Below are 27750 nucleotides of genomic sequence, written 5' to 3'. Positions count from 1 at the left end.
GCCATCCCGCAATGCCGAGTTCTCGGCTTCAAGTTTGGTCTTAGCCTCCTTGAGCTCTGTATTTTCGGCCTCAAGCATGGCTCCGCCATCCCGCAATGCCGAGTTCTCGGCTTCAAGTTTGGTCTTAGCCTCCTTGAGCTCTGTATTTTCGGCCTCAAGCATGGCTCCGCCATCCCGCAATGCCGAGTTCTCGGCTTCAAGTTTGGTCTTAGCCTCCTTGAGCTCTGTATTTTCAACCTCAAGTTTGACCTTATCATTCCGCAGCCCCGAGTTTTCTGCGTCAAGCTTGACCTTAGCATCCTGCACTCCTGCTTTAGCCTTAGCCTGATCTTCAGCAACTTTTAGTCTCTCGTTTTCGGCTTGAAGCTGACCCTCTGTCTCCAGGAGCTTCATACGGAGGACCTGCAGCTGATCGTCAGCCTTCTCACGGTTCGTGACCTCCTCGCTCAGCGTGCAACTGAGCTCGGTCTCGGAACGCTCGAGCTCTGCGTTTTTGGCCTCGAGCAGTTTCAAGGTCTCTCTGAGCTCTGCCACGTCATTTTCCTGAAGACTTTGGAAGAGTTCTGCCTCTTCGTTTCGTCTCTGCTCATCAATTATCTGTTCCATGTCCTGCACTTTCATACTGGCCTCGTTCAAGCTGCTCGAAAGGTGTTGTTGCCCATGAAAGATATTCTTGTTCAGCTCGATGGATTCTTCCGATAGAGCCATGCAAGCACTTAGCCGAGGCTCTAATCTGGTGGGGAAAAGACTCAGATAGAGCGATCGCCGGACAAACAGCGATGTTACGTCGCCTGTGGAATTACTGACGGGGTTTTCGAGTATACCCAGAAAAGTGGAGGTGCTATCTCGAGCGTGGTGATGTTGCCAGGGGTTTCCCGATCTTTTCGGAACTCTTAGGCTCTCGATCAGCCTTCCTTCAACATCACCCCCCTTCGAAAGATGTCTAGTACGGACAGAACCACCTTCTTCTACCCAGGCCAGCGCGCACAGGCGCGCTACTTCTTGGGCGCAGCGCGCGAAGTTCGCACTCTCCTGGAAACCCGGCAATTTGATTGTGTGAAAGAACTTGGTAGCGAGGGCGACGTAAGGATCCTGCTCTATTATCCGCTCGATATCTGGCGACCGAAAGCCAAGACGATGAGCGAGGCGGGCGAAGGCTATGAGTTTGGCAGGGTTGGGACCGGTTGAACCAGGCCCCGCGCACTTCTTTTCTGATACTGGTTGTAGATCTTCCCACTCGCGCAAGAGGAACAGCCACAGCTGACGATAAGCCACTTGGAAGCGGTCCAACCCTTGCGGGCGAATGGCTTTGCATATGTTGTCCGACACCTGTACCCAATCTCTGTCAGGTTCTGCGGCAACGAAGCTATTTCTCAGAGCCCGCTGCCAAGAATGATCGCGGAAGTCAACAAGCAGCTTCATGCAGCGCGAGACCTTATGCAAATAGTTGACGTCCTCAAAAATGCCCCATAGTGAGGGGACCAGCTGCTCCCTGGTCTGATCACAGAGATTGTTCCATATGCGCTCCCTCTCGGGTTGGCTGTAGGCTCCGAAGACCCTACCGTCGCGAATCAGGGACCGAAGGTTGCTTTTGTCGGCTTCAAAGGCACCAGGGGCTGTACCTTGAACCTTGTGGAGGCTGAATGTGTCGAGCTTGGCCTTTAAGATGCTGTGGTTATCTAGCACTCTGTCCCAGAAAGCTTTCAGGTGTTTGATCCGGCAGATGAGCTCCTGGCCAATCAGTAAACGATTTCAGCCCTTGCGTGATCTATCTTACGTCTCGACACACCATAGACATCATTCTCCCGATCAAGGACAAGTTGAGACCGGCGTATAATGCTGGTGTGCATTGAAGCATGTCGAAGAAGGGGTACCAGTCCGCGTTCCGTGTAAGCTGGATCAGCTTGTCGTAGCTACTGCTGCCCCCATCCCGGCGCTTACCCTTCCTTTGAAATAATTCCTCAAGCCACTGGGTTCTTTTCTCCAAATCAAGCAAACATGTTTGACCGTGCCGGTTGAGAGCACCACTATACATGCGAATCATGTGGTAATACTCCCCATCTTTCATGTGCGGGTCCCCGCTTGTGAGGGACCGCTCTAGATGGTTCCTTGTTTCCAGGCTGATGTCTTTGTCACCGTTAGTTCTATAGTCACAGCGGCGAGAAAACACGGACCCGACGAGAAAAGTCTGACGATGCAGCTTGTACCGGTGTCCCATACGGAGCACTTGTGTCGTAGGCAATGGAGCGTGTACCCAGGCGGAAACTCCAGGTGAACGATCTCGGATACCTCGTACAATGCGTCCAATGACTTCCCCGAGGCTGATAGGGTCGCCTCAAGCTGGGGCCTGCCTACGATAGCAGGCACGTGCATGTTGAGAATGCTAGACGGACAGTGCCGAGCGCATCTTGCTGCGTCCGGCTCTCCCTGGAATGACAATGACTCGCTTCGCACAACCGCTTGCCCTAAGAAGTTTTGACACTTATCCAGAGCAACTCTCTCTGCCTCAGCAAGATTCCGCGCCGCCGGAGTCGCCATGTTTCAAAAGGGTCTGACATGAGCATAGGCTCAGTACCTGGCCTGCGTTAGGCGCCGAGGGAAAGCTGTTGCTAAAGTAAGGAATCCGCGCATTTCTCGTGTCCTGAATTGGAGGTCCACGTCAGCATCTAACGGTGGGATCAGGCCGGCACTCGTCTATGATCTGGTATTTAGTGAAAGACCTGCTCCTATCGCCCTTAGGTTTTCGTGTTAATTTTCCTCCATGGCTAAGGCAGATGAGCAACATGGCGGTCGGCGCAACACGCGCGTCGATTTCCGGAACTGTATGTTGCCCCCCCCGGCAGGCGACCCTCGGCAACCAGGCGATGTGCCGCGGCCTGGGAGCGGCCTTTTGGCTCAGTTCGGAAGCCGGAGTCCTCACGGTCCTAAGCTGTATTGCATTGAGGAACCAGTCACACCAATCGGATCTCCAGAAGGACCTTCCAATAGGTCTCCAGAGGGGGGGACACTGGCTTCTAAACCTGGGGTTCTCTATTCAATGATCAGGGATTCCAATGCGACAAAGACCGGTAATAAGTCGACTATCTCGATACCAGCTGACGCTGGTCGCTTTGTGGACCTCTTCAAGTATTCAATTGGGGACCGAGACGTTGTCGCTGTGAGGCGACAGGTTAACAGGAGTAACGCCACTGTGTGGGGGATGCGACTGATTGACCGTTGTAAAGACACCCGGGTCATGACTGACGAGCAAAAGAGAATCGACCATGACAATTTCATTCGTGTATTGGCTGACGATGGGAGGGCTAGTGACAACGTAGTCTTTGAATTCATGGCGCTCTCTTTGAGAGATATCAACAAATTCCGCAGGGTAAGCGACTACGCATCTAGCTACGAGTCCACCATCATCTTCCACCAGGTAACTTTTGCCACGCCATTCCCTTCGCCACGGCCTGCTGACACATCAGCTTTTCTTGGCCCTGAAACATCTGAAAGAGCTCGAAATGAGCTACATCGCTTTGGACGCCTCTAATATTCTGTTGAATTTGAGAGGCCAGGTAAAACTCTGTACGCGAGATAGGCCAAAACGGGACTCAAGTTGACATAGTTAGGGCCAGATCACTGTATCAACCAAAAGACCACCACTCTGTGCCAAAGCTTTTTGAACTTAATACTACAATGTGTCGGAGTTGTGGAGGGTAAATCGCATCTTTGGGATGACGATTTTCTCGGGTTCTTCAAAAGCTTGCAGAATGTTGTTGAATCGAATTCGAAAGACGAAATATCAGATGGAGAGGGTATCAGGAAATTGGCTAAAGTGAGCAAGCCTATTCATTGTCAAGTTGTCATAGATGCTAATCCGTACTTTGCAGCATGAATTCATCACGGAGAGTAAGGTGACTGCGGCGGCACTCGAGCAATGTATACTAATAGTACTACAAAACAACCGCTTTGGGCGTGTATTGCCGGGTCTAAAAAAGCAATAGGATATTTAAAGTAGGGCCTATTGAAACTCCGGTGTCTGTAATCGAGCCAAGTCAGAGTAATGGACGAGTGTAGTAGGGAGAACGCCGGTTGATAAATATATTATTAGATAGGGAGCTGGGCGGAAATTGACTGGTAAGGCTTGGCTCACTCTACATGGAGTCGGCCATTATGACTAGGGTAGCAATACTTTATCACGCAGCGTGAGGAGGACGTGCAGATGCCGTGATGCTAGCACAAGAAGAGGTTGACTCACAGCCTCTAACATGCGGGTTCCACTACGCTTCTGCATGATACACCCAAGTATCTCTCAGCCTTTGATCCTACGCTACTCAAGTCAGCCCTGAGCCGGTTTCGCTTATCAATCGTCAAAGCCTCGTGGAGATGCCTGGGCCAATGGCGCGGGTCGTCTGATCATTTGTGTAGATAAAGCATTCGCTGCTTGGCGGTGAATTTTTGCTTTCAGCTAGGTTTCTTGAGAGATCTATTCATTGAGACACGGCACACGTGGGAATGATCACAGCTCCCAGAGGTTTGGACTGTAGAACAGCAGGAGTTGTATGAGAGGGGTATGCGACAATGCGTTCGGTCGCCATTATATCGGATCAGATTTCATGCACGCAAGACCAAGCGCTCTTTTCAATTCATGTAACTTCTCCCGTGCCCAGTCCGCCAGTCTGGTCGGTCGGACTTTCGAAGACTGAGCCTTGGTGTTTTCACGGGCTTGTCTTCCCCATAATATCGTCACGGACTTGCTTAGCCATGTCTATGTTGATATTTTCGTCCTTGGGAAGTTTTCCCTCCTTCTTCGTCTCTGCTGGCGGCTCAAATTCCGCAAATCGTAAGATCACGCTTTGTAGATGTGCTCGGACTGCTTCCGTCAATTCTTCCCGAAACGGTCGAGCGATGGCGGCTACGATGCTGTTAGCCAAATCACAACGGCGGTCTGCCACTTACCAATCACTAGCAGTGGGGCTCTGACTGGGGGATTCTTGACTAATTTGGTCTCATCGCCTACGATGGCGCCAAAATCCAGATCCTCGACGAGCTTAAAACGTGCCCTAGGCTTCTTCTTCTTCTCCGCATCGGCATCTGTACATCCTGATGCGTGAACAGACTGTAAGGCTTCCTGCTCTGGTTTCACCAGCTTTTCCGTTGGAGCGGTTGACGCCTCATAGGCAGGCGGCTTGCAGGGCCGTTTCATGTAGAAGGTCAAATCGAGAATTTCGTCATGCCGGCCGCCACAGTTTAGACAATGTCTGAGCTTCGCAATTTCGGCATATTCTCCAGATGGCGGCGGCTTGTCGTCCTCCTCAAGGGCCGAGTTGATGTATTTCTCTACCACATCCGCAAGGCCTGAGGCGTCAGTGTTGTGGCGGAAACCGATCGGAAGAATGCCTTACCTTCGTCCTCCACCCGCCAGACCAGACGCACCCTCCGTGTGCAAGATCGACGGTGCCCATGACGGTGACTGACCAGTTTCTTTAAAAAAGGCAGCATCGGTAGGATGCCCGAGCCCGTTGCTAGCAGTAGGAAATACTCGTGTTTGTCCGTCGGGATGGTTGGTCCATGGGGTCCCGAATAGGCAACTCTGACCGTGTTGTCACCATACTCCAATGACTTGAGCAGTTTCCTGGTCAGGCCCTGACGGACTTGCAAAATCAATTCCGCTTCGTCCGTCGCCTCGGGCGCCCAGGAGACTACGAGGAGCGGGGTGACCTGTAGGATGGACCTCACCCCTTCGATAATCCACATGTTGAGATACTGGCCAGGCTCTGCGGCCAGTTTCCTTCGGGAATGCAAATTCATGTGAATGAGTCCGTATTGTTCCGTTAGGCGGGCTCGAGAAAACCACAGCTTGTTCCGGTATGAGGCCCATACACCGTGAGCCGCAAGCGCCAGAGCGTACGCTCCAGCGACCACGTAGATGTAAAGCCGGGGCTGCAGATGTTTCGATGGCAGATGGTGCCAGGTCGTGCCGACGAGCGTCAACGCCAGCAAGTGGTGGCCGGTGCTTACAAGTTCAAAGGGGAGCAGCCGTGACAGGAAGCCAATAGGTAGGCTCAGCGAACCAATGCATATGATGGCCTTGGACAATTAGCTGCAGACACCATAATTCTGGCAGTACGTACGCCGAACGCTGACACATTCTTTACGTCCGTCAAAGGATATCCTTCGCTGCTAGCAGCACTCACCGTCACGTGGAAGGCAGCCAACAACACGACGGCCACGCCGGCGAGCACGTGCAGTCGGCGCTGGTCCCGGAGAGAGACCTGTAGGATGTCGGCCGCGAAGCTCAGGCTAGGGGCAGCAAAAAGCGGAAGCATATTACAAAGACACAGGGCCCCGGCCCGAGCGCCTGCCTCGAGGACTGATGATACACCGATCAGTGTGCAGCTAATGTTGGCCGCTAAGTACATGACAAGCAGCAGCACATCGAATCTACTCCAGCCGCCGCACCAGCGGCGGGCTCTGACTACAGTGCGATATATGAGGTATTTGTAGGTCCAGAGCGTAGTGCTGCGACCCACGCGCGGAAGTGGAGGGCATTTGACAAGCTCGAGGAGTAGTGGGCAGACAAGGGGTAAATATGGCAGGAGAATCTTCAAAAGCAGACAGCTGCTGAGGCAGATCCCGTAAATGAGCACGTTATTGAGTTCGAGATCCATAGATTGTGCTGCGTCCTATTTCATGGGCACGGTCCGGCCTTTATATTGCCACCTATCGGTATCTCTGTTCCACTTGATTGGAGCGGTCATAACTTACCGTAAGGAGCCCACGCTCTGCCACCACTTCTACTGAAATAACGGTAGCCTGAGGCTGTTGCTAGCCAGAGGCGTCGCCGACCATAGATTATTGACAGGTCATGTGCAGAGTTTGGCTTCAGGGGTCTCATAAGCAAGATGACCTTCCGACTAGACCGTGCATGACAATCCCACTCCCAATATAATACAGCCTTGTTGGTGAACTGGTCTTGTTCGCTACAATGTAAACAGACAGATCACTCCACCCACTCAGAGCGACCATTCACCCTTCCCATCACTATTCGAAAAGTGGCTTCAATTACGCTGCATATGGGTACCCTCGATCTACCTTCTCAAGCCCTGGTTCATTCTTCCGCGTCAAGCTCGAAACCGAGTGAGGCACAGAAATCTGGATACCGCTGATGCTGACTATGATCATGTTCCTTTATGCACGCGTTGCAAACCATTATTGCCTGTTTGTATGAGCTGTCGGGACCCTCGCATTGAGTGAAGACGTGCTTGACTGTTTTCAGACCTAGGAAGTCTGGTATTCCTGAGTACTGGACGTAATTGATTATTTTGTCGATATTATTGCAAGTTACATCGCAGACGCTGGGAACGACGAAATTCTCCAAATTCTCCTTGGACCAGATGGCCAACCATGGAGTTATAAAATCGGCGAACGGCGCCATGATTGATGCACGAGAACGTGTTAACGTAAAGATTAGCGCTTCGGGGATTTTTATTTAAAAATGATCTACTTAGAGTCTTCTGTGGAGTTCCAAGTTACTACTCTATTTTGGCCCTTTTTTTCATTTGTAAATTAGAATCAAGGACATGTAATCCTACAAACGCTGTAGTTCAATTCTAGACTTGATCGCTGTAGAGCTTGACTAGGAGGGGCGGATACGATGGCGCGGATCGCCATGCCTGAAAGTAGTGCCGACACTGGCGAATAGACGTGTTAGATGAATTCGGTGCAAGAGTACACTGCCAGCTAATCTCGGGTCCGCTCGTGGCCATCCTAGGCCGTGTGGCTAGATGGATGGCTATCAGCCTGTGGAGTTGCCCGGGCCAGATTGCTTCGCGGGCAGAGCATAAGGTGATACCCCGAGCTCTTCCTCTGGTATGATGCTACGTCGCCACATTGCAACAGGAGTAGTGATGATCAGATAATGCGCGTCATAAAGCTAAGGATATGAAGCTTGTGTCGAACGTCACGGCGTGGCTAACCGTCGTATGGCATCGCTGAGAATAGGGAAGCTCTAGAAATGGCTGAGACAGGGTATGACACCACGACCTCCTGGAAAAATGGACGGCCGTTGCGACCAGATGGGCGTGCAGACTTAGCGTGGCGAGTCAATTTGACATTATCGGATGCTGTCCAAGTCTGCTCCCGGCAACAGGGACGAGAAAACTCTCTCGGCTTTGAGACATTGATACTGTTGGCGGAGGAAGCTAGCATCGCTCCTGGCTATAAAAACATTCTGTTTGCTAATTGGTAGAAGAATTCTGAGCATTAAACTGGGCTTAGTACATGCATTGCGTCCCTTGGGTCTGGAAGTAGCCGCAGCCCAGAACACTGCGCAAATTTGCAGCCTCATAGCCAGCGAAACATACTGTACTTGGTAGTATCTTTATGCAAGTTAGCACAGCGCGAAACATTTGAAAACGCCTTGATCTATCCGTTTCTTCCGGTGTAGCGTCTGGCCGGGGTCCCTGTCAATGCTGGGTGCCGGGCGAGCAGAGCGGTCGATTACAGTGGCTCCCCGAGCTGAACAAGTGCCGTACCCACATGTACGGGCCTCATGTGCAACAAGCGAGACCAGCAAGCCTGCATCAAAAGTACATTATTGACCTTGTCGTTATCCAAGGTCCCTTCGTGGCTGAGAGAGACTGCAGGCAGGTCGTGTCCAGCATCCCCGAGCCACGCCATCAGCGGGTCTGTCTAAGGTCAGTCTTCGTCACACCATGGCCCGCAAAGGCATGTATCGCGAACTTAAGCATTGCCTCATCGCGCGTGAAAAGTTTGCGGTCATAGCCCAGCCGCTCTGGTCACTTGCTCAGTGGTGGTATCATCAAACAGGTGCGGGCTGGATTACTACGCGCCTGGACGCGTAGGAAAGCTGCTTTTCACCTGACTGTACACTTCTGGGAGAACAGGTGAAGGAGGTACATGGGACATCAATCGCTAGACCAGTTCGGTCCACCAGTCTAACGGACATCCACCTGTGGCTCAGCATCATTGTCCCGATCAGAACTTCCACGGCAGCGATTGATGAAACTTTGACTGCTTTGGTCCCCCTGGCGTGCCATGACTTTCCCTGTCTGCAGAACCGCTAAAGACTAAGGGGGCAACTATGTCCGTGTAGATATGACACGCTGGAACGCGAAGCCCGTATCTGGTGAAACTGGACTCTCCGTTGGGTATAGAATCCTGAATGCGCCGGTTTCCGGGCATCCCTTGAGGACTTGATCGGACTCGAAAGCTATGTCTGCCCATGTGGAGCCATAATTCCTGCCTTCGTCTATACTAGGACGGCCTCAATCCCTTACATGCGTCAAAAAGGCACGTCGAACCTGTATAAAGAGGCCGCCGCGAGTCGCTGGATGGCTCTCAAATAGCCGCGTAGGCTTCCATCGGTGGCCTTTACTGGTTTTCTAATCTCATATAATGCAATAGAAACAATGACGACGGCCTGTAAAACGTTCTGCGTATGCTTTTGCTCGTCAGATGCATAGGCCTGTTGAAGTGGTGGTGCTCCGAGATGCCACAGTCATGTAGACCCAGGCGAGATCCACTCCGCCGTATCGCAGCCGCCGTGCGGCAGACAGCGGGAAAGATTTCACAGCCGCAGCTGTCCCCAGAAGTCCGCGTCCATCATCGTGAGCAGGCCGGAGATAATGCACCGGGACCATCCCGACTCGACATGCAGATACGCGGGATATACAACTCGAGCACAAGCGCATTCACCCTGCCCGACGATACAAAATATCCCGTCACGGCCGAAGAACGCGAATGCGAGCTAAAGAACGAAAATATCCGCCTGGAGCAAGAAGTGACCTACTATAAATCCGTTGTGCATCGAGTTCTCATACCCTTGATTCTCGCGTTAGGGCCGCTTGCGGATAATCTTCGTCAATCCCTGCGCCAACCGGAGGCCGCGTTCTCTGGGGGAGGGGAACCCGATCCATATCTAGCAACAGGCAGGCGTCCCGAGCGCCGAGAGTTGTGCAAATACCTGGAGCACCAGCGGGCCGACAGGATGATGGGTCATATCGAGGACGACGAACCATTACATCGGCATCCGTCGCTCGCAGACCTTCGCCATATCCAAGGAAACGGGAGCAGCGCCCCAAGCACAAAAGACCGCGTGATTGAGCTTACCAAAGCAAACGGCAGGATGAGAAGTGAAATAGCAAAGTATAGACCACTCGTGCTAGAAACCATGGAGGAGATGTTGTTTGGGATAGAGGAGTGCGCCCGACGGTTGCTATGCGCGGGAGAGACCGCTAGAGAGATTGTCAGGCAGTCAGCAGAATCTTGGCCTCCTTCCATGAATCGGCACGTTTTAAGCAACGCCAATGTGTATCGTGGTCACGCCAACGGAGGCTCCTGCTTTGGGCAGGACAATCCGCGCGGGTGCCTGCGAGGCCACCTACCCACCGACAGCACAGCGCCCCGTGGGCAGGCAGCGCACGTTAGGTTTGCCGGAGCAGATAGACCTTGCAGAAGCACGGATAACTATGCCACGGGGGGTGGCCAGACCGTCGAGAGCATCCGGCAAGAACACGAATACGTCTCAGAACTGATCGGATGCACATCTCTGCATCTTGTGCCCCAGGCGTGGTATGTCCTCGGCAAATTGGATCGAGTGATTGACAAGAGCTGCAAGGATCTGGAGCGCGCAGGGAATGACCAGCCGCCTCGGCTTGCTACCCACCTTGCAACCGGATGCTTCCCCACCACTTTCTCACCTGATCACATCTGCCAAGCGAGCTAGACAAAGCCAACCCTTGATTAGACTTTACTAAGGCCAGGGTAGATAACAAGCCAGTACATAAATTGATGCCACATCGGGACTTCTAGAGCCGGTAGTCCTCATCTAAAATATGCTAGATATAAATTGGCTAGTTGGCTTCAATAAGGTGGTTGGTATTTGGAAATTATCATGGGCACTGGTGTAGAATAGCGAAGCCCTCAAGTGCATCTGAATAGCTCGTCAGTTTAGTAGAATTACGGATTGAAGGACCGGCTTACTAGTATACACGGCTACATACTCGCGTCACTTGAGGACCAATTTACCTGTGACGTTCGGATATGAACTAGCTACCGGGTAACTCATCTATTGGAACCAGGGTGTAATCATACGTCCCCACTTGTCTTAGCCAATCGTGGGACGGCCACGTACTCGTTATCTAGCGCTGGATCAACTCCGAAACGCATCTCAAGCCGAGACGTACCCTGCCTCGAGTCTGTCGCAAAAGACAAGAAGAAGATGACAAATACGGCCAAAGTTTCGTTGGCAGGGGATTGCCCGGATCGCAGGCTTCATCTTTCAGGCGAAGGCGATGGCTAGAAGGATTGTGTAGGTTGCGTGGAAATTGCGAGGAGACTGGTTACATCGTATGCAGTAAGGACATTGGTGTCTGCGGTCTGAACTTGGTAGATTATTACACAGGACGAGGTCTCTATTAGTCGCGCGATCGCTTGGTTGACCTTGGGCTTTTTGTTGTCTTAATCCGATGCCACGCTGTTAACAAAAGTTCTTCTCTACTAAGACCTTCGTATCCTCGCTTAGTCTTTGCGCAATGATCCCTAGCACTCGTGCGACGAACGTCGCCTCGCTATTAGCGTGCGCCTAGAAGACGGAACATCTGGACATGTAGTTCCGTCACTACCAGGCGGCAGGAGTTCGAGGTCGCGTAGGTGAAAGTTGTTGTTTCTTGCCTAACTGGCTCCCCAAGACGTTGCAGTGCTGTAGCATTTGTTTTATCATAATGCTGATCTAGCTGATTTACGTGCGATCCTGCAACTATGGATTTTTGACGCGCACCAGCGAATCATACAAGCGCGCGAAGCGTGCCCACGTTTCTATCCAATCACAAACCACCTGCATAACAACCACTCTAGCTCGCTCGCTTACCGCGAGAGGAAGCCGCCCAAAGATAGCTCCCTCTACCAACTTGTTGATGCGAAAGGCGTCGTAGCAGCCAGTGCCGACGCCAGGTATGACAAAGAGGCCGACGACCCTGATTCTAAAGCGGCCTTGTGCGCTACTCCTAAAGGAGACCGTCATTCGTGAACGGGTGACGGCCCTCTGTCGACTTGCAGTATGCTATAGCTGGCGTTGGTCTCCAGCCATGTGGGCAGCCTGCCTGTCATTCGCAGAGCTATGTATCCGTCGGAGTCATCATTGAGTTGCGCGGCAACCGACACCTCGGTATAGACGGCTTCAATGACGCCACAGGACAATCCCGATTGCTTGCGGGAAAGTTTGGCCATACGGTTCATCTTGGGCGCTTCGGCTGTCGCCCAGGCCTCATGCAGATCCATCTTCCCTCCCGCCGATCCTATCAAAAGCCCCGCAGGTGAGTCGCGGTCCGAACTAAGTTCGTGGCGAGAGGGTCAGTGCGTCTTAGGTCCTTGTCCATAGTCGAAGGCCTCACCACTGGGGCATGTGTCTTGGCGTCGCAGCCAGCACTCTATTATCGAGACCAGTCCTGGATCGACTCCTGATAGGCCATGGTTTTTGCAGCTTGCGGCTCGAGGGAAGCGATATATTCGAAGATAGGGTCGCGACACTCTGCCAGCTGTCCAAACGCTTGTCAAATTGAACGCGAGGGGAAGGTACGAGCAAAGGGGTCTTGGGTGAGTGAGACGTGCGCGGTAAAGGTGCAGCCTTTTCGTTGTATCAATCCCATGTATGCCTTGGACATGGGCTTACCAAAGTTTCTAGGACCAAACTTTGAATAATCCGAGAGCCACGGCCAAGCACCCGGTCGTCTGTTAACGGCATGCGAGGAAAGAGCCTCTCTGAACAGGCGTCTGATGTCTGACGAGTTGTGGTCGGGGATGCAGCCTCGGGATAAGCGTACGTCTTGGGCAGTTAGATGTAGAATGTGTGGGAGCGGACAGTCGAGGTGTTGTGTCTGGCGAGTCGACCAGCCGTAAGTAAGTCCATGATGGGCAGCTCTTGGGCGTTTATTGAGTGTTGAACTGCCACTGATGAAATGTCCATGCCGTGGGGTGTTTGGCCACTGGCGACGGCCTTGGCGGCGGCGAGCGGTGTCGACAATCTAACGGTAGAAGGTAATCTCCGCTACACAGAGTCAGCTGCATTTCACCGGCGCAAGATAGCATCTCGAAGGACACAGTGACTGATGGAAATATAGCAAACCTTCAAGTACTGCGTGGTACATATGATATTCTTCATTTAGAGCTGCCCTGTAAGTCAACAGCTCGAGAGACGATGATAGGTTTTGACTGTTATTAGAACACACGTTGAACAATTCGGGGCTGTGAACCTCTCCATCTCTGGTTCGACGACAGCATCCGTGGAGGAGATAATCTAGTCAATGGCTGAGCGAGGGATGACACAGCGGAAGATGATCCATGTAGGATGAAGATAGAAGTGGGAGTCGTGATTGTTGATGTTTCACCACAGCTTGCTGGGTCGTCGTGCACCGTGCGTCTTTGGATGGGGGTGACGAGCCGAATGTAAAGGGAGGCGCAAGGCCGACGTCGCTTCGGCGCACGTTACCATGCTTCGCGGGCAGGTGCGAGGGTGTTGACAGAAGCTTGGGAATCGGGGCAAGGAATACTCGCTTCATGGGCAGGTCTTTATCAGCATGGCTCCGGGCAAGCAAGGGAGAATCGGAATACGTATAGGTCTGAAAGGAAGGCCGCAGCCAGAAGTATCGATCTACGAAGTCAAGTGTACTATAGCATCGGGGTTTGCATCAGCTAACGTTGCAGGGTCATGGGTGGGCGTCCGTTCAGGTCCATCTAGGTTTGTCCAGTCCAGGTCCATCCTCGGAAAGTCCGGAAGGGGGGGTAAGGGCATTTGAACCACGAGTACATAGGTGAGAAATGGTACCAGGGCGTCTTCGCTATCCAAGTTCAGTATGTTAAAGAGCATAGTGGAGATGAAACCAACAAAAGGCAACATCGCATGAGTAGGACGCCCTGAGCTTCAAAGCCGCTGCAAGTCTTGACAAATGTTGTGAGCTGGGTTGTGTCTGAGGATCGTGTCTGTGGGCTTGCGTCAGCGGTAAATCGAAAAGCATTGGAAAGGTTATGGAGAGACATGTGGCAACAATACTTGGGTGAAAGGCTGTTGTAGATCGGGGTGCCCAAATTTGTATTAGTAGCGACGAAGACGACAAGAGCGGGCAAGGTCTCAGAGATCGAAACGTGGCAATGGGTAGAAGCAATGAAGTGTCGTCTGGAAGTACTGCAGGGCTTGGTCGTATTGTGCAAGGTCTACGGTAAGTTGTGGTCAGCCAAAGTCAGAGCAGCAGGCAGGAATCGAGGTGTCGGTGTTTACAAAGGAACCTCCCTTCTTCTAAGAACCTCTTTCCCACTAAAGGGTCTGTCTATGCAGCTGGTGGCTTTGCCTTGTGAAGCGACATGTTTCTTGACATCGATGTCGGCCATGAGGAGGATTGTTTGGAACTAGACATTGTCAGCTGCTGGAGAACGTATGTAGACTACTCATCGAGGTGTATCAAATCTGTTTGCCCGCTAGCATCAGTGACACAGGGGTGATTAGCTGCGCGGTTGTGACTAGGGGTACTTCTGGTCAAAATGTCACGGAGACGCGAAAAGGTGGTTGTCAGTCTGCAGGAGCAAGTGTTTCTCTCCTTCATGCGTCTCCATGACTATGAAAATGATGTCAACGTACGTGTCCGATTGCTGCTTGAAAAGTCTTCAAAGGTTGTCTGCGCTGTGGATTTCAGAAGGAGAGATAGGCTTGTGCTGAGGAGACTTGTCTATAGTGCTGTCAGTATAGATCGAATGAGCAACAGGGAGGTTGGTGTGATATGAAGTCCCTAGAATCAATGCGTCAGAGCTTGATACCATCAGTATGAGCGACATCACACGAAAAACTGCGCTCTTGGTCAGTGTGCACCAGAGATCTGGCCACCTAGCAGAGTGGGATGAAGGAGGAGGACTTACCGTTATTTTGTGCAGACACCGACGCTTTCTTGTTAGAGGCCTGTCCAGGTATTAGCATCAATGACATTCCGATAGCTGCAAACCGTTTGGCGTTAAGGAACTCAGGTCAACTTGGGTTGTCGATGTCTGAGGGCTCGCCTTGAACTGAGGATGTGTTGTTTCTTGGATAGAGTTAAAATCTATCCAGTAGTAAAATCCTAATGCCTGTAAAACGCTTGGCGTCAAGGAACTCTGGTTACCTTAGATCGTCGACGTGTCTGAGGGCCTGCCATGAAGTGAGATTGTATTGTTTCTTAGAGGGGAGTGTAACAAATCTTAGATCTGGCGATCCAGCCCGTGATGCTTGGATGATATCGAGTGATTTATCGTAGAGAAAGAGTAGTTTGCAACACCAATCCCAGACCTTCGCCTGCCCCCAGCTCTAGGACCATGAGTGCCCATACCTGCCTGACCAGAATGCGACTTCGTCGAAGGACCCTTAGGCATCAGGACTTAAAAGCTGAGCTAGGGAACAAGGTCGGGTCTGTTCATGGAGAGCAGATAGGCCACAAAATGCCGAAGCAGATTGAGAAGGTTGCTGGGCAATCATGCCGCAGCGAAGTATGAGGTTTGGAGTATTGTATTGATCGTCCGGCCGGCCGTGTCTTGAAGTCTTGTTGTCTCCGTGGAGTTCTTATTTTTGCCTCCGACGAGCTCTTCCCTTGTGCTGCTGTAGCTCAGGATATAATTGAAGCAAGAACTCACCTTTGAAATGCCTGTTTGTTGTCTCCGACGAGCTCTTCTCTCGGCTGCGACGAGCTCTTCTCTTGTGCTGCTGTAGCTAAGCAAATGACTAAAGCGAGAACTCACCTTTGAAAGTCTTGTCGACTCCAACGAGCTCTTCTCCTTGTGCTGCAGAACGACCAGCCATGAACAAGACGGCCTTGCCTTCCCTAGCTTCGTAAAAATCTCCTCGTTGAACCGCCGTGAGTGAGGTGATGTGAGACGCGTGGAGAGGTGTGAGAGTGTCTCATGATAAAGCAAAGAACGAAATGCCGTACTCGCACGAGTTTGGCAATGCAAACTGCAGTAAAAATGTGGTCGAGATCGTGTTGTTGATAGATCGTTTGCATCAGGATGACAATGAAGATGGTGATGAGGATGCGGGACTTGAAAAAGTGAGGCATTGCTGAGAACTCGGGCACTCTGGGTGGTGCCTGGGCCTGACAGGTGAATGATCAACAAACGTGCATGACCCCACTAGGACTGGACCGCGACCTTGCTTCGCGTCTGTGACGCGAGGCGGGGGGGGCATCAGTGACCTGACTGTGGAGCCAAATAGAATCCGATTCTGGTAGCCAGCCCGTAACCCTATAGTTCATGGCCTCATTGCCTCCAGCTATCAATTGACGCACCACGGAGCGAACCGGGACAGTTTCGCACAAAAGCACGGCATCCTTTGTTTCGAGACGGAGGCGGCCGGGCTAAGGGATGCCACCCAGTACTTAGTCATTCGACGATTTTACCACTATGCAGATTCGCACAGGTCCGAGCCGCAGCATACGCAAAAGAGGTCCTCACGTTCATTTCTACGGTACCCAGGACGATACCTCTGACCACCGACTCGCATGTGGAGGACGCACCCGTTCTTGACGCTTTGCTTCTGACGAGACCCGAGGTTGATCGCAAGGTCCTGATTGCATTGAAAGGTCGCAGGGTTGACGGCACCTACGAATAGATCGTACGGCATCCCCATTATCAAGAGTGGCTGGCAGATGCGGATCACCCACTCCTCTGGATCTCAGGTGGCCCTGGAAAAGGGAAGACCATGCTGGCAATTTACATCGCCGAGGTGCTGCAGCCAATGGTTGACGCCGGCGATAATGTTCTCTTCTACTACTTCTGCAGTACTGTACAAAGGGAACAACACATTCGTATTATTGCGCTTGGCCAGTCCACGTGATCACCGCTTCTGCTTTCGCTCATCTCAACTTCTCGACGCCAGACGGTCATCTCTACAAGTGGGTGCGGCTCCCTTTCGATCTACCCCTATCGTTCCAATTTTGGCAGTTCTGGATCTATAACAAAATCAGCTGCAGGTTGCCGTTTGTTTGAGCCACTCCTATAGCTTTGGTTATCTGTGCCTCTACTGCTGCTGAGGCAGAAGTACGGGGAGCAAGCCCGGCTTAGCGGGCTTCGAAAGGGCGCGACAAATCTGGTAGGATCATGCCGTCTTTGATGCCGGCGATGTAACCCTGAATCAAATGTTGGCACCAAGGATTCACTGCCGGAGAAGCCTGCTACGAACAAAAGACAATGTTACGATGCGTGCCTCTGCTTCATGCACTATGCTTCGACCCAGGCGCGTCGGGGCGTCGAGCGATTGGATCGAGTCGTGAACGGGCACGTGACCCATTGCAGGCAACACAGACGGAACGTCACCGTGTCGGTATCTCATATAGAAATTCTGATCCTCAAACAGCAGCTTTGGGTTGACCGAGAAGAACAGCCACTTACGTCTCTCTATGAAGCTAGCCTGGCCTTCAGGCATAAAAAAACGTGTCTGAGGCCGCACTGGTGGATCAGGATCGAACAGTCCGCTTGCTTGCGTGCATATCCGGTAGGATCAGCTGAAGATGCATCAGTCTGCGTTCCATAGTGACCAGATAATTGACCAATGAGTGAGCATTCAACATGTTGCTTGTGTAGTCATCTCCCTTTCATCAAATTCGACACCCTCTGGGCCTGGCCGAGTGTACATTGGCTGCGACGTCTTATTTCCGGCTTTGAGGCGCAACGTCTGACCAAGGTATCACTATTGCAAGCTGGAAGTTGTGAATGCCCTGGGTCTTTGACATGCTCAGAGCTCTACTGGGTATAGGTGCGAAGATCTAGATTTAGCCGTGGGGATTTGTTATACCATGTATATGTAATTTCAACCAACCTCACAGGAACGAAGCTCTGGCGACGGCCAGGCGGCCGCTGATTATACCGTGTCTTAGTGTAGAATGGCTCGCGTTCGTAGATTCTTGGCAGCTGATCGTACCTATCTATGACGGCATCATGTACCTACTTCGTGTCATGCGAAGAAGGTCCTTTGGCCAGGTTCAGCGGACTTCTGATCCGTTGAATGTTTACTTTCTCGTGCTCAACTTCTCCGCTGTGCCCGCTTGCTGATAATCATGGGCATGTCTGTCTGATACATGAACCATGCGTTGAAGGTCTTCCACTCGTGTTGTGGGCTTTTCAAACGAAGCTTCAATCGAGATTAGCGCCTTTGCATGTCTTCTGTTGGCTTCACTCACGTCGAATGTACTGTAGAGCGTCGCAGCCAGCTTGTATAGCTCGATCTTTGCTAGGTGCTTGCCGAGGCAGACGCGGGTGCCGGCCCCAAACCCGAAATCTGTAACCTGCATCATCTTCCGGTACCTGGTCTGAAACTGTGCCTCTTCCTCCATGCTTTCCCGCAGCCACCTCTCCGGCCTGTACGTTTCCACGTCCGGACCAAAGAGCTCCGCGTCTCGTGTCACGACGCAGGGATTGATGCCGACTTTTGTACCGCCGGGGAGAGAACGACCGTCCGGCAGCTCGAAGCCTCCCTCAGGAACTACGCGTTCGAGCACAAGTCCGAGTCCCGGCGAAATCCGATAGGACTCGCGGACGACAGCATCCAGGTATGGAAGAGACTTGATATCCCCCCACTGGGCCGGGATATCAAGCCCTGCTTTGTCGAGTTCCTGAACGAGTTTCACCTGCACTTGTGGATTCCTGGCGACATGGTAGATCACACTCCTCATGGCGCCCGCTGTCGAGTCTCCTCCGGCGATGATGTTGAGCATCAGCCAATTGGTGATCTGAGCGTCGTCGACAGTACCCTTTAGAGCGCTGTATTTGTCTAGAAAATGCTGGGTCGACCCCCGCCTGAACTCGCTGTAGGAAGCACGCTGCTTGTATTCGGAGATGACTTCGACGGCCTTTAGGAATCCATTCAGGAAGGGTTTCGGCCCTATGCGAATGACTGGATTCTTATCAAGCCAATCGTCCAGTCCAGGGACCTGACTCACGAAGGCAAAGTACTTGAGCCCAGAGGTAGACTCGGCGATGATATTGTCAACGTCTTCGCCCCTCTCAAGAAACCCGTAGGCTCGCCCGAAGCTAACGTTAGCGACGGTGTCCCAGGCGTAGTATGTCAGCCACTCATCCATCATGCAGAATTCTTGGTCCTTGTCCGCAAAGCGCGACTCTAGCGAGCAGAGGAGGAGAGAGGTGGTCTCGTCAATGAGAGGTTCCATCTTGAGGATGCTATTGAGAGACCAGAAGCCACGAATAGGAGAAGAGAGCTTAGCGTGTAGGATCTTGCTCGGGGTATTGAAGAGGTTTGGGAGACGCTGGCCTTGGGTGAGGATATCGTTCGGGCGGTACATGTCGCTCTATTGTTTCGTCAGCCATCTCCATACCTCAAGCAACGGGGGGGGTGGAACCTTGATCCACTCGTCTTTGAATGCGTATATGTCCTTAATAAGGGCCGGGTCGTTGATGCTCACAGCATTGTTGCCGATGCGAACGGCCGTGCCATATACGCGGTGCCAACGTCGGAAATGAAGTTCGACGCCCCCGCGATAGGTAAGGAAGGCGCGGTAGAGGTCTGTGAATCGAGCTAGCGGAGGCCCAGGTATGTGACGAAGAGGGGAGCACAGAAGCTCGTGGAGCAGGGCCCAGACGAGGGGGACCAGGGTAGCGCAGATGATCTGGCTGATGGTGAGTGAGGATAGAACCATGCTGATCAGCAAAAGAAAAAGACGAAGAGCAATGGCTAAGCCAATTCAAGGCTACCAATGGGGACAAGCACGAGCTGTATGAGTCCTGGTTCAGAACGCTTGCATCCCGGTAACGGTAAGCTGCTAAAGAAGTCTATCCAGTCCGCTACATATACTGTACTAGACCTTAGTCATAAGCTCACTCAGACGAGCTTTCCGTACGATCAGCCAATTGGGGGTCACCATATCCTGCAACAAAAACAGCGAGCAGGGTAGAGGCTGTCTTCTGTGATGCAAGGGGCAGTAATTGCGGGCGAAATTGGCCGGGATACCGCGATATCAACATCGTGCGCGCTGTCGCTCTTGGAACCCCAAGTCGGACGGCCAGTTCTGGAGGCACTTTGACAACGGAGACATACGCGCCTCCGACATTGGTGGAGATAATTGATTCTTCTATCACTTGTCCTGCATTCGAGGGGCCCCCAGGGATCAGAACATACCTGCGCACGTCGGTCATCATGGAGAATGCTCACACAGCCGCTCAGCCTGCAACGACATCGTTCGCGGATATGTTCGAGACGAATCTACAATGGTTCGAGCAGAATCTACGCGAGCGCTGCGAAAACTTGGAGAGGGAAAACGCAGCGCTGGAGCGCGAGTACTTCCAACTCATCGAAGCAGTCAAGAAAGATGATGAGGTTCTCAGTTGGAAGCGCCGGTGGGTCGAGTTGGCGGGACAATACGTGGATTGCCTGCAGAAACAAGCCGCGGGGTTGAACGCCACGATATGTCCAGCGCTGGTCGAGGTCAAACCTGGTCATCAATGCCACGAGGCCGAAGAAACGAAAGACCCTCTGCCGAATCTAAACTTTCCGAGTTCTTGTACTAGCTACTCGCCGAGCCCATCCCCCGTGGATCCTTATCCCACCCCTGTGATGCCGACGCAAGGGGCGTGGGGGGGCGCTGAGACTGAAACGTTGGTGGCATTTGACGCAAGCCTGTGACGTTACGCTGATTTGGAGGCAGGTGATTCACACTAGGCGTCCCTTGTGGTATCAACACAGTGCAGCTCCAGCGGCGTTGGGGAGGAGTTGAGCATGGAGCATGTCCCGGGAAGCAAACGAGCTCGGAAAGGCAGGCGGGCCGAGACATCAAGGCGAGGTGGGGTCCGAAGGAGACATCGTCGCTTACGAGGATGCACCCACATCGGTCGTGTGGTACCCGAGTCAAAAAACAGATACTGAAATTTCTTGAACTCCATTATATAAACAAGAACGCTTATCAAGTGATCAATCTACATGGCGCAAGACGTATAAATCTATACCTCTATAATATCAAGTCTCGCCCATGATTCAGAGGCTATGTGTTGACTCGATATGCTTCTGTAGAAAGGCGTGTTGCAGACCCAGATAATACCTTTGTAGTTTCATTACCGACGAATGAAGTGTATCGTGCCTACTTCAGGCGGGGTTTAGGGTTAAGCCGTAAGGAATCGCCCCCAGGATCTGCTGGGTCATAAACAATACGCAAACTATTCATGCGTTCGAGAACTTGCTGTAGCTAATCGTAGCTCATGGAAGACGTAATAGGTCACCCGTAAAGGAGCCCTGTGTGCAATGCTATACTACTCCACGGCGAGCCAAGTTGAAGGCACAAAGTCCCACGCCACCAATGAGCAGAGACGCAGCGGGAGTTCTGCGCGAGGCCATGCACTGCTATGAAAGCATTAAAGTATTGATGGCGACCCATCTCTTTCCAGATAGGAGCTTCCGGTCTTTAGGTGCTCATTCGTGGCCCTACGGCACAGGACATCCACGGGAGACAGATCCGTACAGGCAAAGGTCCCATATTGTTATAGGAATGGAGGCAGTCAAGAATGCCCGAGGTGTATCTTATTGCATGCGTAAGTTTGGTATACATACCAGCCATGATTTCATTGCAGCCGACGATAGGATCTAAGTAGCACTACGACCCATGGCCGAATATCTCTGCATACGGTGGATGCCGTAGCCACCACTGACAGCAGCGAGCAACGTCACCGAGGGAAAGATGAAGTAACACAAAACAGCTGGGAGAATCCATGGGCCCCACTCAGCGAAACATTCCTTGGAATAGGTTCCACTCTGCGCTATAGCCTTCCTGTTGCTCGTCAGCGAGCTGCGTTGCTGATCCAAAAGGGAGATACTTACCCAAGGGCGCTTCTAGAAATGCATTGGCGACCAAGCCTCTGCTTACAAAACGACCAAGCCGAGAGAATTATTGATAGAAGAGAGATTACGCTCCGCCAGCTAGTTATTGCTGCTCTGTCTTTTGCGTTTGTTGCTGCCTTAAAAGACTGGTCTGAAGAATGAGCCATGCGGGATTCTAAGTTTGCCGGTGTGAATGGCGGTTGAGACGTATTAAACAAGCCAATATGTATAAGGGTGTCTATACACGATACTATCCAGTCACGAGGAGTAAACCGTACATATGAATGCGACAGATTCTCAGTCGAGTCAATTTGCGAGGTTCCAGATTTGTGATTCATGCTGTTCTGCTTATAGTACGTTAGAGAGGTCGAGTGTGTTTGTGGCGACACTGCCTTCTTATTAAATAGAATTCGACTTTCCCACCTTGAGTTGTGGGGGGTCCGACGCTTCAATAGTCGGCACTGCCAACCCGCGTATTTTCGAAAGCCGGCTTTGGTCTCGAGTGATTTTTTCACGATTAGGAGAACTTACGTCCGGAGTCCATAAACCACGTTGTTCGTGCCGGTGTCCCACCCTACTGCTTTCGTCCAAGCGTGTCATTACTGGCGATACCGCAGGGTTCCGGAACGGGTGTTGAACGTACCATCGCGCCACCGACGGCATGATTTGGAGCGCGCAAACGTTCTGAGATTTACTCAATAAGCTAATCGAAAAGTCGGCTAGGGAGATCTATAGTACCACTCCATCACTATCGATATACCTTTTACCCGTAGGACACTGCCCTACCTCACGACCGGGGCAAATCTAGGAGCCAGTCCCGGCCATGGCCGAGGTTAGCCAGAAAGGCAACCTTACATCAACTACGAGATAAGAATAATTGAATTGAATTCAATATTTGGCATTTTGGCATACTTAGCCACCTCTATTTCTACTTTAAGTATCGAGATCCTCGCACTACCCGTCTTCTAGCACTATGCACTTGCGACTTACTTTCAGTCATGCTGCGAAAGAAGATGCAGCAGAGCGATCCATGCATAGTAGAAGAGAAGGCCATAATGCCGGACTCACAAAGTTTCGTGCACCAAAGCTCGAACCTGCCCATCTCCAACGTAGTTGAGGGATACACGAGGCGTTTCTTCGGAATCGTTCTTATTCTGTTCGCTCGTACTCTGTTGTCGAACCTAACACTAGCGCGCTTGCTATACCCCCCGAAGCTAGCCCAGTGCCTGTATCTACGCTTGACAAACAGTCATTCGATAAATGAGCACAGAAAGATGTCTATTCTAAGAACATTCCGCAGGCTGTACGTAGTTGGCATGGCTATGGCCTGCGCTTGGATGTGGTGGTTGTTGCGACTTTTGTTGGCGCGAACGGCCCGTTTCGTCCTCCTGTGAGTGACCCCTTTCTCAGTTGCCCGTTCTTATGATAACATCACAGCGTTCTGTCTCTGTATTCTGCCACTTCGACGGCCCCACTCATTCGCCCTTGGCAAGGCATTGCTCTCTCTATGGCGGCGTCGGTTATGGGATCACGTGCCATCCTATGGCTGCTTGGAAGCTCGATCTTCATCAACGTGTACAGGGAGGCAGTGGGCTACAAGGGTCACTTTGGGTGGAAGTTCGGCCAAGACTAATCGAACCAAGAGCTTCAGGATATGTATGGCTTAGCCATCTAGCATGGCTCCAGACAATCGAAAACACAGACTCACATGATAAATCCACGTCTCCGTGGCGACCTCGCCGAGCAAGACACCAGAGTTTCGTTCTCCGTAACGACCCCAAAGGCTTGCATAAGACGCTCCCTTTTACTTACTATCTAATAGAATGGCGCCCAAATCCGCGAGACCTAAATCCAGTCCCTTCCACTGATTGAAAGTCTCACAAAGATTAACAAGTTCACGTCATAATCACCTTTTCCGTACTTGCACATGCCGGAACTGAGCACTAGATAGCATCTTTGGCTTCAGACGGCCAACAGGTCTCCGTGTCGTTGCACGAACGTTACAATATCAGAATCTCCACGAAAGGGGAAGACGGCTCTTTAGAGGCCGGAGGGTCTGTTATCAGGTCATCAGTCACAAATCATCGCACGTCAGCCGCCCAGGTCGTTTTGAGGACTAATGTGGCTTTTTCTACAGCCGTAAGTGGACAGAAGACTTGGTCCGTCGATATATATGTGCGGTGATTAAGAATGATAATTTTCTCTTTCCCTGTGAACGCGAGCATAAGCGGTCTTATCGAGGTATGGCATCTGAAGTCTGATGTGCTTGATCAAGGGCTCGCAAACTATTCTTGAGACACGAGGTTATTTACCGCTTCGAGACACATTCATACGGATCCCGGGGATGTGATCTGAAATTTAGCCTCGGCTGCTATTCAATACGTAAGGAAGATATCCCCAACCTAACATATAGCACTGATCAAAAGCGGCTTCCCCTTCCACACAGACGTATGCTCTTTGGGCAGAACGGTATACGGATGTACACATAAGTACCTAGAGCTACTTATTGAAATGGAGCGGCTGAAAATAGCCGAGCTTGAAACCCGCGCGTGTCAATCTCGTGTCCGCCGCCACTACAAGGCCACAGCAAAAACAAAGTAGCTGCAGGTCAAGCATACCGCTGTGACAGGTACCCTCCTTCCCGGATGGGTGTCGCTGGGTTGCTTGCTTATTCCCGGCACCAATTCCAGCGGCCTTAAATGGGCCCTGCGCTTTTGGTACCGCTTCGCAGACTGCAAGTAAATATCAAGATTGATAGGTATCCTGCACAAGCCTTCAATTTGAAACAATCGTATGTATCAATGCCTTACAGTAATTGTGCTGCAAGCGGCTGGATTCCCTTCCATAACACTTCAGCGTCAAGCACGTTCAATTCACTCGTCCACCGGTGAGTCATAGGAAACGATAGCCTCCAACCTAATTTTTCCGCAACAACCAGAAGTCTGTCTACATTAGTTTCTGCCTCGGCCGCAGTCGAGGCACAGATGATGAAAGTTGTCTGGGTTGCTCGAACAAACGGCAGCTTGCAATTGATTTCGCAGTGGAGATAGTACTGCCATGATTCGAATGATGTAGGAAAATCGAATGGTAGACTCTTCCACTTGTATAGATGACCGTCAGGGGTGCAGAAGTTGAGGTCAGCGAATACGGGGTTGTCGCTCATATGAGGCAATGGCCACGCGCAGTAGTTTGTGTGAATCATGCCCTTCGCGAACACAGCAGCTGGATTTCCGTCCTTGAAAGCTTTTGCAAAACGGCGCAGACCGTCTCCGTCGAGACTTAACGTTGCGTTACAAAGTACCTTGCTTGCGGTGTTGTGGAGTCTGAGTTCGCCAAGTCGAGTATTGAATTCAAGCGCTCCGCCAGAGATGGATGAATAGTCCCAATACAAATCCTCGTGTCCGTCGACTGCCATCAGCAGTTTCGCGGTAGCATGGGGTCTTTCAAATTTCACTGCTCTGGAGATAACACCGGCTCCTTCCATACTGGAGAGAATTCCTGATAGAATGTTGTTTTCTCGGTTATCCCATCTGTGCTTGTCTTTTTTGTCCTCAACAATGTTGGGGTGATTTCTCTGAATATCCCATGCTCTGAGTCGATTACCCTCGTACTCAACGTGAGGAACACTTGTGGACAGTCGCCAAGAGGGGGGGACTTCTCCGACTACTGCCTTCAGGAACCTATCTTGCTCCGCAGATGGAATGACATCCCGGACAGTTTTCACAAGAACGCCCTGGCCCGACAAGTTCCCAGAAAGTTGCATGAGTGCATCTGCCACACACTCGAGCACGTCGAACTTTGGCCTATCGTTCCTATCGATGATGATGAATTCGTAGTAGTTCCTGCCCGTCATTCGGTCACGAATTGATCGAATGAGCTCCAGGTCGTCCAGAATATTCTTTACTGACCACTCGATTTCCCACGGTGCGTCTACCAGTTGTTTCTGATTGCATGCCGTCCGAGTGCGACTGATCCAGTTATGGCCCATATCTCCAGTTTCGATAATAGATTTCCTTGTCTCTCGGTCATATACGAAGACAAGTAATCGCACTACTCTCGATGAAAGTTCTTGGATAAGCTTCTGTGCCAGGGGATCGTTCTTGCTCATGCGTCCGGCCACGTAGTTCCGGGTTTGTTTTTCCGTTATACTTCCGTCGACCCTATTAGTGAATGGCTTCTTTGGATCACAGAAGCCTTTTGTTTGCGCAACAAAACCCAAAAGAAGAGCCATTCCGCATTCCTGAGATACATCATCATCAGGGTGTAGCCAGGATGGACCCTCGTCTCCTGGGTTGTCGTATCTATGCAGCGTGCATAGCTTTTTGGCCAGTAGCAGATCATCGTACATGACACTGTACTGCTCAAGGTATCTCCATGTATCCTCGTGGGAGAAATATTGGTATAAGATATCCCATCCATCAATACCCATTCTTCGCTGACAGGGCTCGGATGCGATTCTAGCTCCGAGAATGGTGATGCAAGGCGCATCCTGAGGCAAGAGATAATCGCAAATCGCATCCCGAAGAAAATGAGAGGTATCGGGTCTACCTGATTTAAACGCTTCAAGAAACTTGATATAGTTGTCCAGCTCCGTCGTCGAGTGGCGGAGGAAGGTATCAATCGTCTCGGTCTTGCTTGCTATCGCAAGAACCTCTGTGTTTTCCGTCCAGACCAAGAATTCTCGGAAGATATAGTGAATTACCAGATCACCTTTGTCTGGCGCTCTTTCCGTTCCCTCCTCTGGATCATGGATAAGCTCGGTGGAATCGTTCAAGGATGGGAATATCTTGTAGATTTTGTCGACTTGAGAATTTCGGATGGCGTCTGTAAATTCCCTTATAATGACGACGGGATGGTCTCTTGGGAGATGATTGAGTTCCGACAGGGGAACGTCAGGGGAAAGAAGAGACCGGTATACCCTAGTCTGGCCCTCTGTCGCTGCTGCGCTTGTTAAGGCTGGTTCTTCATCAGCCGCAAAATTCGTCGATTCAGGTTGTCGCGAGGCGATCAGGGTTTTGAGGCGATCAACTTCATTCTTGATCTTCAGAATCTGTTGAATATGACCCCTGTTGTTTCCTGCCCCCCTGCTGAAGAAACGGCGATTGACCTCGTCTCTCATGGCTACGACCTTGTCCCCAAGTCGTACTATCTCTTCCATGGCATCAACGCTAAGATTGCTGGCTAGGCCTCGCCGGGCCTCGTAGTCGGCCTGTGTCTGCTTATACTTCGCATAGAGCTTTTTTTTTTCAAAGTAATGCTCAGAGCAGAAGTCATACTGCGGCTTCTGGAGCATCCGCTTGCATTCTGAACCGTCCTTGTCGAGTGCCTCGCACGATTTAGGCGAGAGATCTGTTCTTGATTGGGGAATATGTCGGAAAATAGGTTGACCTTGTCGATGCATCTTGGAACAAGGACCTACGCTAAGTAGGGGCCAGGTGGAATTAGAACCTGTGTTTCGTAGATCCTGGTCGCTGGGTTGCGATCCAGAAGGCAGAGGCGGGGTTGGAATCCAGAAGTAAGAGCGGGGTTGGAATCGAGGGCCAGGGATGGACGTATATGGCTTCAAAAAGCGGCGCTAACAGCGGGGCTGGTGTTTCACGTCCGTCGACACCACTGATGTCACATCCACGTACTGATCCCTCATTGGCGACGTGTCTGTACGGTTCGACGGTGAGCCTGCGGGCAGTGATTCATTGCCGTGCCATCGTGGGGGCTTGTTGAAGGGTCTCTTGCGGTACGGAGGGTACCTGCTCAATCTCTCTGGCTGCATTAAGGCGCCCCCAAGCACCTAACTCAACATTGAGCAAGTACGTGAATCTGCCCGTCAGTGCGATGGGACGTGGCGTGGCTGCCTAGACCGTGGCCGACTAATGCCCCGGTGTTGACACTCCGGTATTGAATTGAAACGTACGAAACAT

General features: G+C 51.6%; 8 protein-coding genes across 8 annotated transcripts in view; 3 read left to right on the top strand and 5 right to left on the bottom strand.

The window, feature by feature from the left end:
- Positions 1 to 2781, bottom strand: part of F5Z01DRAFT_753507 (uncharacterized protein) — a gene marked incomplete at its 3' end in the record, with an annotated part of 3376 nt that extends 595 nt beyond the window's left edge. The window contains exons 1-3 of the mRNA XM_046267095.1: positions 2175 to 2781; positions 1790 to 2127; positions 250 to 1731 (exon numbers count right to left, since the gene is read on the bottom strand). Of these exons, the coding sequence (XP_046114602.1) occupies positions 250 to 1731; positions 1790 to 2127; positions 2175 to 2538 (2184 nt within the window). The 5' untranslated portion in view covers positions 2539 to 2781. The remainder of the gene's footprint in view (positions 1 to 249; positions 1732 to 1789; positions 2128 to 2174) is intronic.
- F5Z01DRAFT_665721 (uncharacterized protein) lies at positions 2764 to 4182 on the top strand. The gene is made up of 4 exons (XM_046264172.1): positions 2764 to 3415; positions 3465 to 3564; positions 3615 to 3814; positions 3870 to 4182. Exons 1-4 carry the CDS (start codon positions 2825 to 2827, stop codon positions 3981 to 3983), a joined length of 1005 nt encoding a protein of 334 aa, XP_046114601.1. The 5' UTR covers positions 2764 to 2824; the 3' UTR covers positions 3984 to 4182.
- Positions 4183 to 4680: 498 nt separating this feature from the next.
- F5Z01DRAFT_729974 (uncharacterized protein) lies at positions 4681 to 6650 on the bottom strand (the record flags this gene model as incomplete). The annotated part of the gene is made up of 4 exons (XM_046266689.1): positions 4681 to 4894; positions 4939 to 5337; positions 5385 to 6069; positions 6114 to 6650. The coding sequence occupies 4 exons, from the start codon at positions 6648 to 6650 to the stop codon at positions 4698 to 4700; spliced, it is 1818 nt and encodes a 605-aa protein (XP_046114600.1). The 3' UTR covers positions 4681 to 4697.
- Positions 6651 to 9493: 2843 nt separating this feature from the next.
- F5Z01DRAFT_640082 (uncharacterized protein) lies at positions 9494 to 10729 on the top strand (the record flags this gene model as incomplete). Its single annotated transcript, XM_046262501.1, has 1 exon — positions 9494 to 10729. One exon carries the CDS (start codon positions 9494 to 9496, stop codon positions 10727 to 10729), a length of 1236 nt encoding a protein of 411 aa, XP_046114599.1.
- Positions 10730 to 17789: 7060 nt separating this feature from the next.
- F5Z01DRAFT_355556 (cytochrome P450) lies at positions 17790 to 19841 on the bottom strand. Its single transcript, XM_046259269.1, has 3 exons — positions 19368 to 19841; positions 18192 to 19316; positions 17790 to 18142 (listed from the first exon to the last, which is right to left on the bottom strand). Exons 1-3 carry the CDS (start codon positions 19662 to 19664, stop codon positions 18035 to 18037), a joined length of 1530 nt encoding a protein of 509 aa, XP_046114598.1. The 5' UTR covers positions 19665 to 19841; the 3' UTR covers positions 17790 to 18034.
- A 1666-nt stretch (positions 19842 to 21507) lies between these two features.
- F5Z01DRAFT_665664 (uncharacterized protein) lies at positions 21508 to 22186 on the bottom strand. Its single transcript, XM_046264171.1, has 2 exons — positions 21833 to 22186; positions 21508 to 21782 (listed from the first exon to the last, which is right to left on the bottom strand). Exons 1-2 carry the CDS (start codon positions 22168 to 22170, stop codon positions 21599 to 21601), a joined length of 522 nt encoding a protein of 173 aa, XP_046114597.1. The 5' UTR covers positions 22171 to 22186; the 3' UTR covers positions 21508 to 21598.
- A 631-nt stretch (positions 22187 to 22817) lies between these two features.
- Positions 22818 to 23910, top strand: F5Z01DRAFT_665663 (uncharacterized protein). The gene is made up of 2 exons (XM_046264170.1): positions 22818 to 23222; positions 23270 to 23910. The coding sequence occupies exons 1-2, from the start codon at positions 22831 to 22833 to the stop codon at positions 23463 to 23465; spliced, it is 588 nt and encodes a 195-aa protein (XP_046114596.1). The 5' UTR covers positions 22818 to 22830; the 3' UTR covers positions 23466 to 23910.
- Positions 23911 to 24347: 437 nt separating this feature from the next.
- F5Z01DRAFT_355540 (uncharacterized protein) lies at positions 24348 to 27348 on the bottom strand. Its single transcript, XM_046259268.1, has one exon. It carries the CDS (start codon positions 27231 to 27233, stop codon positions 24639 to 24641), a length of 2595 nt encoding a protein of 864 aa, XP_046114595.1. The 5' UTR covers positions 27234 to 27348; the 3' UTR covers positions 24348 to 24638.
- Positions 27349 to 27750: the final 402 nt, after the last annotated feature.

This window comes from Emericellopsis atlantica (assembly GCF_019669845.1).
Source record: "Emericellopsis atlantica unplaced genomic scaffold F5Z01scaffold_34, whole genome shotgun sequence".
NCBI classification, from domain to species: domain Eukaryota; kingdom Fungi; phylum Ascomycota; class Sordariomycetes; order Hypocreales; family Bionectriaceae; genus Emericellopsis; species Emericellopsis atlantica.
The sequence above is the reverse complement of the archived record's forward strand: the minus strand, read 5'-3'. Positions and strand labels throughout refer to the sequence as shown.

Bases quoted from the DNA above. Each gene is read 5' to 3' on its own strand.
- F5Z01DRAFT_665663 (XM_046264170.1), top strand. From the start codon at position 22,831: ATGCTGCGAAAGAAGATGCAGCAGAGCGATCCATGCATAGTAGAAGAG. The intron at 23,223-23,269 runs GTGAGTGACCCC...ATAACATCACAG, and splicing joins ACGGCCCGTTTCGTCCTCCT to CGTTCTGTCTCTGTATTCTG.
- F5Z01DRAFT_665721 (XM_046264172.1), top strand. From the start codon at position 2,825: ATGTTGCCCCCCCCGGCAGGCGACCCTCGGCAACCAGGCGATGTGCCG. The intron at 3,416-3,464 runs GTAACTTTTGCC...CTGACACATCAG, and splicing joins CCACCATCATCTTCCACCAG to CTTTTCTTGGCCCTGAAACA. The intron at 3,565-3,614 runs GTACGCGAGATA...AGTTAGGGCCAG, and splicing joins GAGAGGCCAGGTAAAACTCT to ATCACTGTATCAACCAAAAG.
- F5Z01DRAFT_665664 (XM_046264171.1), bottom strand. From the start codon at position 22,170: ATGAATCACAAATCTGGAACCTCGCAAATTGACTCGACTGAGAATCTG. The intron at 21,783-21,832 runs GTAAGTATCTCC...GACGAGCAACAG, and splicing joins ATTTCTAGAAGCGCCCTTGG to GAAGGCTATAGCGCAGAGTG.
- F5Z01DRAFT_355540 (XM_046259268.1), bottom strand. From the start codon at position 27,233: ATGCATCGACAAGGTCAACCTATTTTCCGACATATTCCCCAATCAAGA.
- F5Z01DRAFT_355556 (XM_046259269.1), bottom strand. From the start codon at position 19,664: ATGGTTCTATCCTCACTCACCATCAGCCAGATCATCTGCGCTACCCTG. The intron at 19,317-19,367 runs GTTCCACCCCCC...ACGAAACAATAG, and splicing joins TCAAAGACGAGTGGATCAAG to AGCGACATGTACCGCCCGAA. The intron at 18,143-18,191 runs GTGAGTGAAGCC...TCTCGATTGAAG, and splicing joins CGCTCTACAGTACATTCGAC to CTTCGTTTGAAAAGCCCACA.